This window comes from Aphidius gifuensis, linkage group LG1, assembly GCF_014905175.1.
Source record: "Aphidius gifuensis isolate YNYX2018 linkage group LG1, ASM1490517v1, whole genome shotgun sequence".
NCBI classification, from domain to species: Eukaryota; Metazoa; Arthropoda; class Insecta; order Hymenoptera; family Braconidae; genus Aphidius; species Aphidius gifuensis.
Window position 1 is genome coordinate 2,319,463 of NC_057788.1, and position 16,254 is coordinate 2,335,716.

The window sequence follows — 16,254 nt, forward strand, 5'->3', positions numbered from 1 at the left end:
GCAAATAAATGATAAAATTCAAGCTCAATATTATTTTTCAATTTTACGATAAATAAATCAAAAATATTATTAAAATATTAACAAATAATAATCACATTATAATTTAATAAAAGAGCCAATGTAAATTGCTGACCATGACTTAGATATTCATGAAAAAATTGTAACTTTTTTATACATAAACAAAAAATTACGTTATAAATGTAAACGTATTTTCCAAAAAAAAAAAAAAAAAAAAAATAGAAATGAGATTTCTTTGCTTTGTTTTAGATGTTAGAAATTTAAAAATAATTATTATAATTAACTCGTGCAACGAAGTCGATAAGTTAGATAGAAATATTTAATAATTAAAAAATTATTTAATAAAAAAATATTAATGCCAGCTTGAAGTAAAGATGATCTTGCTTTTAATTATTAAAATTATTCTTGATTTTTAAAATTATAAACAAGTCAGAGAATCAACACAACGAGCTGATAATTTCTTTAGCCTAGATGGCAAGTGATTTTTTTTTTACCTAGTATTGAAAAAAATAAAAAAATAAAATTACCAAAATTAATTTGAATATTATTTATAGTTAAACTCGATTGTATCGTTTAGATTTTTTTTTTTAATTTAAATTAAGGCCAAGTGCGAAATTGTAATTTAAATCGAGCATAAAAATAATAAATGATGAGTAAAAAAAATATGAGCATTATAAACAAAGAATATAAAAATAATATATTATCATTATGAACTATTTTACAAACAATTTAATGGCACGTTCAATTGTTAATAAAATTTAACAATAATGGCTTTTTTAAGTGTGCCAAAGATTTTTTTTTTTTTTACAATGAATATTCTCCTGCCAAACAGTTCTAATATAAAAAAAAAAAAATTAAAATTAAAAGAATTGTAGTGAGAAATAACAACAATTGAACGAAAAAAAAAATAATAGTTATTGAAATACTATTTCTCGCCAACAGTATATAAAATAATTAATTGAAAATAAAAAAATTTTCAATATTTTTATTATTAAATAATATATATTTTGTTTGTAATTAAAAATTTTTTATACAATTTTCGAGGCACACGAAAAAATAAATAAGGCACTTTTATCTTATACTAAGTAGGTATTAAAAAAAAATTATATAATACTTTTTTTTGTTTTGTTTTTTACATATACCTAGTAATTAATTTTAAAATGAAAATTTAGAATAATATACCAATATGTCAATACACATGCCATTCATCAAAACAATTATTCAGATAATATGTGTTAAAAATTGATAGAAAAAAAGAAACGAAATTTTGAGAAAATAAAATGACTTTTAAATATCAAATAATTTCTAGACATTTATTTCGATTTTTAATCCTTTATGTTTAATTTATTTGTGTATTTTAAATTTGTAAATTAATTTTTTTATTTTAATTTATTACAGTTTATTTAACCAGGAGTATGAGAATGGTTTTTTTCAAGATACGGAAACCACAAATGAACATGAAATAAAATATTCAAAACGATGACTAAAAACTTGTTCATTCAATGTCCAGATTTTTTAATCTTTATTAAATGTCTTTATTAAATTTTTGTATTTATCAAACTTTAATGATAATTTTTAGGTCAAAAAATTTGGGAAAAACCAATTTCTTTATTTTTAAATAAACAACTGCGTATATTGTTTTTTTTTTTTTTCTTTTTCAAATGAAATGTATTTTTGATTGTCATCGACTAGCCGAGGAGGTCAAGATAATTTAAAAATAAAAAAAAAATAAATTAATGAATCACACACTATTTTTTATCAGATAATTTGGAAAGTCGTTTTTATTTTTTTGTTTATTTAATAATTTTAAAACATCACACCATATTTATTAATATTATTTATTTTTTTTTTAAATGAATGAAATAGTCAAAAGTCTTGAGGCTATTGTTTGATATTTTTTTTGTTTGAATAATTTATATATTTGTTGAAATATTTTTCTAGCAACCTGTATGCTATTATCACCAATTTGTCAATAATATACAAATTAGTCATTCGAATGCTCAATGCATGTATAGAGCCATGACAATAAACATTAAAAAATTTAATTTAATTAACAAAATGCATCGTGCAGATTTATGTGTTTATTTAAATTTTGATTGCAAATTAAATTTTTGATAATAGCAATTTATTAATCAAATAGTTCTTCATTTTTATCATAAAAAAATTTAATTATTTAATTATACATAATAGCTAAATTTTATTTATTAAAAATTAAAATTATTAAATAAAATGCTGGTTATAATTTTGTTTAATCAAGCATCAATTACAATACTAAAATCTTTTATTAAATTTAATTGATTAGATGCTGTCAACCCTCGTTTTTACTGGCGCTCCAATTTTCTTTTTTTAAAAATTTTTTTTTTTGTTATTATTTGAATTTTTCGTCTCTTTCTCTTCCTCTCAAACCCTCCTTCCCTCGCAATCAAGCCTTTTTTTTTTTATTTATTTTTTCTCTTGTTCAAGTTGTGTTGTTGTTGTTGTTTTTTTTCCTCCCACTTGCAGTAGTCTTATCACGCACGCGCTCATCACATCTCAAATTCTCGTGGTTGCTTGCAAGGTCAGCCTTTGCTGGGGGGCGTTAACAATATAAACCGCCATTTTGTTGATGATAGGCGTTTGTTTGAGTTTGTTATTACCCTTCCCTCAGTCATTTGCCTCCACTACAAGCATCAGTTTACCTCTGAACATTTCATCGAGTCACTATCGTGACCAGTTGTGAGTTTGTGACTACTCTCTCATCGTTCTCTGTGTCGTGTGTTGTGTTTTTTATGTTATTAAAATATACATTAACTTTATATATTCAACTCATCAAATAAATATTATCGTAATTATCAAGACACTCCAACACAAGTTATTGTGATAACAACAATGACAATATATTTTCATCGCTAAATATTTTTTATTTTTGATAAATAATTTTATAGTTGCTCTTACAATATTAGAAAGTGTTTAATTATCATTTGATGATAGTTGATAAATAATTAAAGTTAATCAAATTAATTTAAAATAAATTTTTTTATCTGAAATAAATATATTAAAAAGTGAGTAATTGTGAATTTTTTTTTCAAGTGTTTATGTTATATTTTTGGATTGTTTAAAAAAATTGGTGAAATTGTTTAATTTGAATATATTAATAATTTTTATTTACATTGTTAAATAATGAGTCATTTGAGAAAAAAAAAAAAACAATGATTGACATTTTTTATTTCCTTGCATTATTCTGAGAAAAATAAAGAAAAACAAAAGTACACAGAGGGAGTTGTGGCGCGAAAAATGTGGCGCGAAAAATCAAATCAATTATAACTATTTTGTTTGCCATATAATAAATAAAAAATATTTATTTATTTTTAAAAAATTACTGGGTAATTATTTAATTATTACATTACAAGTTTTTCATAAAATATATTGTTGTTATTTGATTTTTAAATTAATGAAATTTTAGAAAAATTAAAATTTGAAAGAAAAAATTTTTTTTGTTGATATTAAAATTTTATTATCGTGTGTGTTTATTGACGATGAACTCAGGGATAATATTATTGTTGTTAATAAATATACGTTAAAATTAAAGAATATAATATTGTAAAATATTTATTAAAAATAATTAATTAAAAATCAAAAATATGAGTATTTTTTTTGAGCAATAGTGAAAAAAATAGTGAATATTTAAGACAAAGTGTAATGAACCTCATCGATTGTTGTGTGACAATAAATGGATTATTAAATACTAAAATTGTTATTAATAAAGTTATTAATAAGGATATTGAACAAATGGATCTAACTACACCAAGACGTCCGACCGACGGCGTTTCTGATTTACAAAAAACAACAAATAATCAACATCGTGTTGCTAAAAGTGTTTTTAGTATTCGCAGTCTTGTTGATGTTGAGGATGCTGATAATTTACAACAAGAACATATACAACATACCGGTGAGTTTATCAATTTTATCTTCGTATTAAATTAAATATTTTTTTCTGAAAAAAACAAATCATAATTTGACAATTGAATTTTTAAAAATAATTTATTTACAAAAAAAATTATCAAATAATTTTTTATAATACTCTTCTAATTATTTAATAAATTAATTTTTTTTTTTTAATTATTATAAACATATTTATTATTCTAAATTAAAAAAATACATAAAAAATTTTTTAGAATTTTATTTAAATGTTTTATCGCAGTTATTAATGATAAAAAGAAAAAAAAAAATAATATGTTTATTTGAAATGAGGTATTAAATTTTCCTCAATAATTACAATAAATATAAATAATAATTAAAAAAAATAAAATGATAAATATTCAACTACATAATACAATAATAGAAATTCTGAAAAAAAAATGTTGTTATCTTTAATTTATAATTTTTTTGTTGACAGTTTAAAAAAAAAAAAAAAAAAACTAAAAACGAATTATTAATTATCTTGTATTCAAAAGTCACGCAATTTTTTTTTTTTTATTTTGCATACATTGTGTGATAATAAAATGTACGTTAAGTCGAAGTGATAACCTGTATTACTTTATATTTTTTTTTTTCAAGTTAAAAATATAAATACTCAAATTAACATTTAACCACATAGACGATAAGACAAACAGCAGTATTAAAATAAAAAAAAAAACGACAAAGGCTAAAATAAAAAAAAAAAAAAAAGGATTCACAAGTATACCAAGTAATTATATTACAAAAAATAGATAATTTTATTCCACAAATATGTTTAAAAAAAAATTTAAAAACCCGTCAAAAATATTTGGCAAGTTACTCCAAAAAACTAAATTAATTTTTTCATTAAAATTATCATATATACAAAAAGGCATTCCCTCATATTTTGATGTTAATTTTTATTCCCAACAAGTTTCAATTTTTCCCTCCATTATTATCTACATTTCCATCATAGCTTTATTTTTTTATATCAACAACAACCCCCACAACAACAGGAGGGAAAAAATTCAACCAATCAAGTATCAAATTTTATCCAATATATAATTACATCTAATTAAAATTAATTTATTTGAATTATTCAAGACAAATATATAAAACAAGTATTCAAAGAATTACTAATTGCACGTGCGCAAAAAGAAAAAAAAATCAAGAAATAAGAATTTAATATATATCTATATGTATGTATTTAAAAAAAAAAAAAATGTGTACATGATGGGAAAAGCGAATGATCGGCTCGCCAATAATACGTGGCAAAGACCAGATCATAAATAATATTACCCAGAGGGGGATTTAATGCGTGTGTTATATATACACTGCCCTCCAACTCGCTGATTGGTTGGTCCAAGAGCCGCTAATTGTGTTTTATTAGCGTTCACCAAGCACTCCTCCTCCTTGCGGCACTCAACAATAATATTATTATTATTATTATTAATAATATATGTTAAAACAAAGTAAATAATATATATACATATATTTGTAAGCTTGTTGGTACAATTTTCTTTCTCTCTAACCTTCATTCATAATTTTTTATTATTTATTTATATCGAGGCTAGCAGACATCTGCTTTCTTGATAAACTAATAAACTCAGGATGACCAGGGCATTTAACTATCAACGACATTGTTATTGCAAACTTGTTTATATATTTTATTTGCGTGTGTGTGCATGGATAATAATAGTTTTAACTAGTTGAAATTTACCTCTAATGATGTTTATTATTGATTACTATCATTTTATTTATATTTCTTTGAAAATTAAATTGTTCGATGACTTGAAAACGTAAATTACTTTGAACAATAATTGTTATCATTTGTGCAGGTGTAAATGTGTGTTTGGAAAAACCAATTTTTTTATTTTTAAATAAACAACTGCGTATATTGTTTTTTTTTTTTTTCTTTTTCTATTTGATAATTATTAATTTTTTTTTTTTTTTCTTTTTCAAATGAAATGTATTTTTGATTGTCATCGACTAGCCGAGGAGGTCAAGATAATTTAAAAATAAAAAAAAAATAAATTAATGAATCACACACTATTTTTTATCAGATAATTTGGAAAGTCGTTTTTATTTTTTTGTTTATTTAATAATTTTAAAACATCACACCATATTTATTAATATTATTTATTTTTTTTTTTAAATGAATGAAATAGTCAAAAGTCTTGAGGCTATTGTTTGATATTTTTTTTGTTTGAATAATTTATATTTTTGTTGAAATATTTTTCTAGCAACCTGTATGCTATTATCACTGATTTGTCAATAAGACAAATTAGTCATTGGAATGCTCAATGCATGTATGGGAGGCAAAGCAAGGCATGATAATAATGATGTCTTGTTTTAAGTATCATTCTTCGTTTGGTTTTACATTTACGAGTATTTTAATGGTCAACAAACATAAGACAAACAATTATACAAATATTTAAAAAAAAAAAAAATAATAATTATCCATCATTATGATCAAGTTAAAATATATATTAAAATTATGAGCTTTTTATCCGTTAATTAACTGTTATATTTATTTTATTGCTGCCAAATGAATTCGCTAAAAAATATGTATATTTTTAAGAGTCTCTATGAAGTTTCAAGTTGAAGACTTGACGTAAAACTAGCAGAGCAAAATACATTTGATAATACATATGAATAATTTAATAACCTAATAATATTTATGACCGATCATATGCCATTGAATATACATAGAAAATTTATTGAAAAATAAAAAGAAATTAAATTAAAAAATAGAAGAAGGTAAAAATATGAAAAAATAAATTAGGTAAACGTCAAGCCACGTTGGTATTCTTGCGTGACGATGGTATTAGCCAATTGGGCCATTAATCGCTCCGTCGGTTCGAGACAAGCCGAATGCTTCCATTTCGAAGAAAGTAATTGCTAATCACTAATTGCAAACACAAACACTCCATCCAATTAACCAGTGAATATAAAATACTATACTGCATACACACACATTTCTATTATATACACACAATCTTTAAATAAATAAATTTTATTTTTTTTAGATGTCTGTGTGTGTTTGCGATGCTTGTACATTATCATTATTTATATATCTTGGCAAATGAAATCCTTCTTGGAATTAACCACTTTGTGTTGTTTTATCATGCAAACCAAATATAAAATTAAATTTCATTAATACAATGTATCAAAAGGGTTAGTTGCCTTTTTTTAAATGAAAAATCTTAACAAATCTTAATTTATTATTCAAAAAAAAAAAAATTATAAATTGAATTTAAAATTGTAAAATAATTTGACAAATAAAAATAATGAAAATAAGTTTTCTAGAAAAAAAAAAAATAGAGTAAATTATTTAGAATATAAATAATTTTGAATTTATTATTTTTTAATTATAAAAGTTTATATCTGTTGACCCAATTTTATTTGACGAAATCAGAGTATTTTTAATATATCATCACTGATTTTTTTTTTAATCAATTTTTTTCATACAATTAACTCTAATACTTTATACATTTTCTAAATTGATCTATATGTGACATTTCAAATAAAATCCATTTTCAACAGTGATATATTGAATTGAAAAAAATAGAGAAAAAATTTACTTATCATTCACATAATTAACCCACTGCAGCTAATCACCGATATCTAAAAAGAAGATAAATTTTCTATAGAAAAAAAAAAAATAGAGTAAATTATTTAGAATATAAATAATTTTAAATTTTGCAAAACCTAATTGGTAGCCGCTACAACTTCCCTCTCATATATTCTAAAAGTTTTTCATATCTAAAATGAATTTTGAAATTTCTGATATTTAAAAATATCATTTAACATTTTTAGAAATTAAAAAATTTAGAAAGAACATAATTAGCTTCATTAAGATATATTAAAAATTTATATTTTATTCAATTTTAATTAAGCAGCCCCTCCAAATTAAAAAGGGGGGCATCAAATGAAAAATAAAATTTCATTAATATACAATGTCTAAAAAGGGTTGATATTTCTTTCAAAAAAAAAATTAAAACAATTTAATTTATGGTTAAAAAAAAAAAACTAAGCGCACATAAATATATCAAGCAAAAATTTCAAAGAAATAATAAATTTCTTAATTTATGTAATATATAATATTATAAATGTAAATATATATTATTTAATTCCACCACGTATAAAAATTATAAAATTTAATAATTACCTAAAATTTATGTGATTTAAATTAATTAAAATTTGATTAATGGTTTTTTTATTACTAAATAAAATAATATATATTTGATATAGAAAAAGTAAAAATAAAAAAATATAATATTAGAGTTGAAATATAAATTTTTAAAAAATAATACAAAAAATATATGACAGGATTTTAATGTTACAATGGGGCATTGATATAAAGATGAGAATATAAAGGTGAAGTCAGTCGGCATTGTGGGTTTATGTTATTAAAAATGTAAATATCTTCGTGGCGGCTCGTTATCGAATGTAAATATATACTCGTGCGCGCAAACTCAGATCAAGAAAAAGCTTTGGGGCCCATATAGCTTTGGGCCCTGTTAACGGGTGGCTCGTATTTTTAATATTACACACACACACACAACACAAAAACATATTTTTTAAATTTTATATAATTTTTTTTTTCATTTTTAACATCAATTTTGCAAAGTCACAAAGTCAAATCTAATGTATTCGCATATGTGTTTAACAATATTTGCAAAAACTTGATTGTTTTATCAATTCAATTATTTTTTAAAAATTTCTTTCCATTAAAATACATATATTTATATATTTTTTTTTGTATATTAATTTGTTTTTTGTATTTTACATTTGAGATATGCATATTTGAAAGAAAAAAAAATATTTTCGATGCCCCTTGCCATCAGTAGTATTTGAACATTTTGATATATGACTCAATAAAACGAGTCCCGAGGCGGAGACCCATCGGATAAATATCAAACGTAAAATGTTCACCTCGTTAACTCGTTGGCGTTTGCTCAGGGGCCCGCATATGTGGAATATGCTTTTTTTTTTTTTTTTTCTATATTTATATACCTTCTTTATTCTCTTCTTTCTCTTGTCAGGGTAATTAAGAAGTCTTGTAATTAGGATCAGGAAAATTAGATTGACGTTAAATATTAAAAAAATTATTATTATTATTAACAGTCAGGTGGAGTTTATTTTTAATTTTTCATTTATTTTTTTTTTTATTTTTGTGTATAATTTTTTCATTTTTTAGGCTTAGGGATGGTTTTTTTTCTTCATATTTATGTTGGGCCCTTTGTTTTTTTTTTAAATGTAATTATTGATATCCTTGGAGTTGAGGAAAAGATGGTAAAATAATATTGAATGCTAACCACGCGCTTCTATTTTATTTCTTGGTAATATAAAGGGACGATTTTCTTAACGATTCTCTGATGGAATTTACCAAGACATCCTACACGCTCGTATCAGACACCTTCGAGTGGTGTCTAGACACACTTGTCGCCCCCGGATGACATCAAATTACTTCATGATAAATGTATATCTAAATTCATCATTTCAAATTCTAAGCTTATAATATTATTTTATTTGTTTTTCATTTAAAAAAATATATTCATATAAATTATAAATTATAATTAACTTAATTTTACCCGCAGCAAATGATAATTACAATTTTTTTTTTTTACATTATTTACTAATATGAGAATTGGCATAATTTCTTGTCAATTTCCGGTCATTGAGACATATTTAAATGAGAGATAGGAAATTGCTAATTACTCACAACGGGTGCCGGAAATTAATAACAAAAAAAAAATACATATTACTGCTTGAATTATATTTTTACAATTTCATCTTTCACTGACTTGCATTTCATTTATAAAATTAAAAAACAAGAAAAAAAAATTATCATACAGTGTATATGATTAAAAATAAATATTAATAATTAATTCATGCTATTTATCTGTATGACTGTGTATTTTTTTTCAAAATTAAAAAGAGTAAAAAAATAGGTTTTTTTTTGAATACTTGGAATCAATTCTTTTTGACCAGTAGCGCGGGTGTTTGTTTGTTTGTTTTGAATTTCGTGTGACAAGTCGCACAGGGCCCCTTATTTATTTCTTTTCAGGGGCCCAAAAGAGTACGAAGAAAAAAAAAAAACGTCAGAGGGAGATACCCACACGCGCTTTGGGCCTTATCCCCACTCTACCTCAGCCCCCCCGACATAGTAATATACAATTTTTTTTTTTTATTTTTCTCTTTCGCTCTCTGTGTATATTTGTGTGTGGACATCGGCGATTTGTCGCTTCAAATGTCGCGCGAACTAATGACCACTTCTCTTGGAATCGCCTCACGAAAAACATTGAATTTATTTCTCAATAAAAAAAAAAAATATACATCAAAATGCAACATAAAAGAGAAAGAAATAAATAAAAAAAATTATAAATAAAAAATTAAATGTCCCGGAATATTAATTATCTTGTAATGAACAGAGGAGAAAATTATTTAAGTAGAATAAATAAATAAAAAAAAAAAAATTTATTTATTTATTGTTAATATTTTAATTAGTTTATTTGTGATATTTTTTATTTATTTTTTTTTTACTTTTTTTTTTCAATTAAAAAAATTTTTTTCAATTAACAAATATTTTAATAGTTATTTGTTGGTGAATGGAAATGAAAAAGAAAAAAAAAATAAATAAAAACAAAATTGAGTCAGGTGTAATGACATTTTCCAATGAGTGAACAAAAAGTATTGTTATTGCACAAAAAGTTTATTTATAAAAGAATCATCGAGGTGTAACGCTTACGCTGATTTTAACAACTCAAACTTCCGTCGTCGTCGAGTCTCTCTTGATTACTATAATTTAGACTTGCAGCCAATATAGTTCAATGAACTTTTTATTATTTATTTAACACACCTAGGAGGTCCTAGAAAATATAATATAAATTATTAGAACATAATACATATGTAGATGATGAAAAAATTTCTTTAAAAAATGTATACTAAATCCTAAAATGAAATATGAATTTAGTTTTTTTAACGGTGAGTTTTAATTTTTATGTATATGTATATACTTTCATCATCAAACACAAGCGTGATTGTTGATTTATAAAGTATACGGTGTTGTAATTGGTCGCGGTAAAGGACTGTTAATTCGTTTCGATTAAAAACCGTCCGGGATACCAGTAAATTATATACAAAAAAAAATACATGTATTTAGTCAGAAAAATCTTATTTCCTTCGATGAGGTTGCGAATGAATTTGAGAAACAATATCTCGTTCTACTTGAATAAACGAATTTAAGCCTTTTTTTATTATTATTTATTATTTAATAAAAAAAAATAAAGGTTAATTACTTAGTTGAGATATACATTTTATTTTTTTTTTACTTTTTTTTACATTAAAGAATTTGGCTCTGATTTGATTTGGCTTTTAAAAATATTTGATTTACATTATTAATTTTTGAAATAATTATTTTCTTATAAAGAGAAACTTGATATATATTTAATTGTTAATTTTTTAATTTAGAAATAAATTTTGTTTATTGGGGATTTTTTTAACTAATGTGTGTTGGTTTTAAATGCTCTCGAAAACACCTGATGATAAAAATTTAATCAAAAATCAGTTTAAATAAATTTAATCTATATTAATTAACGAAATATAGTTCGATTATTTTAAATGAATATTTTAATATAAAAAAATTCAAGCTAGTATATAAATTTTGTATTCTATTTTAGAAAAAATTTTTAATAATTAAAAATAATATCCACACATTGATTAGAGCTAATTTATTTTTATAAAATTACATTTTAATGTTTATTACATAATTTTTTTTTCTTGCCTCATATTAATTGACACACATATACTAATTATTATATAATTTCAATATTAAAAATAAATTAATATTATAAATAAATAATAACAATAAGACAGAAAAAAAAAAAAAAAAAAATGACAAATAAAAATTTAAGGAATGTGGATTGTACCTCAGTGGCAGTAAACACAAATTCCAAAAGATTGGTTTAGACTTTATAAGAGTGAGTAAAAAAAGTTTTTTCGTTTTTGGTCTAAATTCATTTAAGATAGTTGTAGTGACCCACCACGATGCCGATAAGAGATGCGAGGTCGAGAAATAATAATAAAAAAAAAAAAAAAAAAGTTTCCTGTTGTCGCCAGAGGAGAAAAAAAAACTATTAAGACAAAGATTAAGATATAGAGAGCAAAAATCTTTAGATATATAGATTTAGAAATAAAATGTATTACTTTTAAAAAACCAATATCTTTTTATTTTTTTTTAATTTAATTTTTATTATCACACAACTCCCGTTGATTTTTCAAGGATTTACGACGTCAAAGACCGCACGTTGACGCGTTAGTTTTTTTTATTTTTTTTTTATTTTTTTATTATCATTTTAAAAATAATAGACTACAAGGACAATTTTATTATATCTATTTTCTATTTTATTTTACTTTTTATTATATAAAAAAATTAAGAAAAAAAAAAGCTCGAGCTTATTAGAATTATTGATAATTTTTTTTAATTTTTTTTTTACAATTAAAATATTTAAAAAACATATTAATTTTTGTGTGTCAATTGATGTATATATTATATTCTATTATGTACATACTCTTTATATATTAATTTATTTTTTAGATTGTCTTTATGAGTGTATTTTATGTATGCACATTTACGCTGTGATTCTTATACAATGAACGATAAAAAACAACCGTCAGATAGCCTTAATGGATTCCCCGAATTTATTTTGCGTGATTAATTCCACATACTTTTTTTAAATATTTATTTATTTATTTTTATTATTTTAGTTTTATTTTAAACTATTTTTTATTTTTCATTTACATGAAGATAAAGCTTGCGACGATATCAAGACCACTTTACTAAAATTTCAAGACACCCTATTAATATTTGTGATAAAAAATACTTGACCAAAATTTCCAATCTCATTTTTTTTCTTTTTTATATATATTTAATTTATTAATGTTTTTAATGGTTATTTTTTTGGTTATTTTTATTCAATTATTAATAAAAGAAAGCGTGATTAATAACCTTGACCGTTTGTGTTTTTAAAAAATATATTTTATTAATATTTTTAAAATATATTTCTTTTTTAATTCGCAAGTCATTATAATTTGCTTTTTTTTTTTATCAGGTGACACAGATTTTAGTTGATTAATTTTAGCAAACATTTAGAATTAAATAATAATAAATTTAAAATAGAAATAAAATATTTCGAAAATTCATTGTCTACAAATCTTTATGTATTTTTTTTTAAAAACAAAAAAAATGAATGTTATAATTAAACTGTATGTGTAATTATTATTTTTTAATTATAAAAGTTTATTTCTATTGACCCAATTTCATTTGACGAAATCAGAGTATTTTTAATATATCATTTTCTATTTTTTTTTAATCATTTTTTTCACACGACAATTAATACTTTCTATATATTTTTTTTTTCATTTTTTTTTTTTTCTAAATTGATCTATATATTACATTTCAAATAAAATCCATTTTCAACAGTGATATATTGAATTGAAAAAAGAAAAAAAAATTTACTTATCATTCACCTAATTAACCCACTGCAGCTAATCATGGATATCCAATTTTTTAAACAACATCTAATAAATTTTTCAACGCATATTAACATTCTCAATATACATTTCCAAGCCATATAATCGATTAATTTTTTTTTTTTTTTTTTTATCCAATAACAACAAAAAAAACAATGATATAAAATTAAAATAGTTTTGAAATTTCAACGTAACAACACACACATTGTTTTCAAGAATTTATTATTACTATTTTCTTCTAGTTACGCATGATAAATTATTTAAAATAACATACAATTAATTAAAAAATAAAAAAAAGGGTTAATTAATTTTTTTTAATATAAAAATAAATTTCTAAACAATCAGCTTTCCAAATATTAAAAAGCCCTGACTATTATTTACAATTATTTACATTTTTCTTTCAAGTGTATTAATATTTTATTTTGTTTAATGTAAAAAGGATATAATGAATTATGTTTACTGACGATTATTTCAATGAAGAATTTAATTCAGCAGTTTAATTATTGTTAATTGCCCAAGAGCCACGCGAATCGATCTCAGATCTGTAAATTCCTTAAACCTCTCGATTGACGAGTATGCGATTCGATTGGAATACCAATCAATTGAAAATAAAAAAAATATATAGATACATAAATTTTTCTTTTTTTTAAATTATCAAGAATAAAATAAAAAATTTATTTTGGACCGGTTATTTTTCTCACATATTATATATTATATATACCAACTTTTAAAGTTGTCTTTTTAAAAAATTTTATATGTATGCAATTTCATCCCTTTATTTATTTTTTTATTTAAAAAAAAAAAATACAATTTATTTTCTATAATTGCGTGAATTTTTTTGTACTCTTTGTCAATGCAATTATTTTTATTTATTTTTTTTTTTTTTGGATACTCGTCTTATTGGGGTTGTTTAGCTTTATTTTAGCTTTATTTTATTTATTTTTATATATGGTAGTGCTCCAAATCACCTGTAGCGATGACTAATGACTTTGCTCGATGGAAAATAACAACACGTTGTTAACGCGTGAATTTTACACTATTTATTATTATTTTTAATATTTTGCATTAATACATAGACACATAAATTAACATATTTGTGTTTTTATAAATTTTGCTATTTTAATTATATAAATTGATTTTTAAATAAAATATAGTCAACTTAAAAAACATCCGGTCTTTGAACCAATTTAACTGATTGATTAAGATTAATATTCTTTTATTATTATTATTTAATTTTTATTTTTATTATTTTATTTATAACACGTTTCACGTGATGGAAAATTTATTGTTTGAGTGTTGAATTTGAGTTCACAATGTTACACAGTCAGCATAGTTAAATTAGTATATAAAAAATTTTTGATTTTAACAATTCGTGATGTAGGTTGTAATACGGCAAATATAAATTAATGTATATGCCTTGTGGATAATTGTAATTAGGCTTTATCACACTGGATTAATCCCAATGTACTTGTAACATGCAAATTCTTTTTTTTTTTTTTTTCTTTTAAATTTTTAGAATTTTAGCATGACACACATTAAGAAAATATAATAATACTAATATGTACTTGATAATTAAATTCTTCAATAAAAAATACATACTATATAATATTCAAAACATAATATTAATTATTAATAACATTGGAAATTTTTTAAAATACGTCGAAATTTATTTTAGCCAAAACTAATCAGCGACAGAGATTTTGTATTATTAGCCTCAATTGATAACCAGGTCGTTTGAAATATTAAAATAACAATAAATTATTATTATTAAATAAATAAAAAAATAATCAATCGAATGTTTCCGGTCTGCGTTTATTTATTTAGAGCATCGAACTATCTTAAAAAATAATATGAATGATTTGGTTTTTTTTAACTTTATTTTCGCATTTATTTATATATTTTTTAATATAAACAATAATTTGTTTAGATATATCTTTAATTATATAGCAAAGTAACCGATAGTACACATCGTTGAATATTTATTTTTTTTTTCGATAATAAATAATAATAAATAAGGATATATATAATTATGCAGTTTTATGTAATTTTTTTTAATGCTTGAATTATGGTTGAAGTGTATGTATTACATCGTAAATGCGTTCAATATGTAGAAATTAATAATTTCTTGATATTCTAGAATTTATCGTGAATATTTATGTGTATGTATATGATAAATATATTAACTCATTGAGCTTGCATATTTACATTTAAAAATATACAAGTTGTGTCACGCTCAAGTGCCCCCTAACGCGCGCGCTCGCTAACAAACAAAAAAGATAAAAATTTAAAAAATAATATTCAAAAAACAAATGGATAATATTAACAGACCACGTAGGTGGTCAAAATTGGTTGTCGTGTTTTTACAGACTAATGCTAATTGTCAAATTTGCTACTGAATCGTATTTTTTTATTTATGCTGATTTAAAAAACAAAAAAATGAAAAATAAAGAAACTTTGAATGAATAAAAAAAAAAATAATTTATCAACAATTAAAATATTATTAAATCAAAGGGTAATTTATTCGAAAAAAATTGTTGATTAAAATAAATAAAATTATTATAAATTAACAAATATATACCGTGGATAAAAAAAAGAATAAGAGAAATTTCTAAAAAAAAAATAAAAAAAATCCAAAAAAAAAATTAAATTACAATGAAAATATGATCAAATGAAAGTGTATTTAATTAAGATACATTTTCAATGAACAATTATAAAATAAAAATATAAAAAAATATAATAAATAGCCTATGAAAAAAAATAAAAATCAATGAAAATTATAAAAAA

The 16,254-nt window shown here is 22.1% G+C and overlaps 1 protein-coding gene across 1 annotated transcript in view; it reads left to right on the forward strand.

Moving 5' to 3' along the window:
• Positions 1-2,713: 2,713 nt before the first annotated feature.
• The window catches only part of LOC122860888 (homeobox protein aristaless-like), a 54,459-nt gene continuing 40,918 nt past the window's right edge, over positions 2,714-16,254 (forward strand). Inside the window, exon 1 of the mRNA XM_044164938.1 lies at positions 2,714-3,946. Within this exon, the coding sequence (XP_044020873.1) occupies positions 3,697-3,946 (250 nt within the window). The 5' untranslated portion in view covers positions 2,714-3,696. The remainder of the gene's footprint in view (positions 3,947-16,254) is intronic.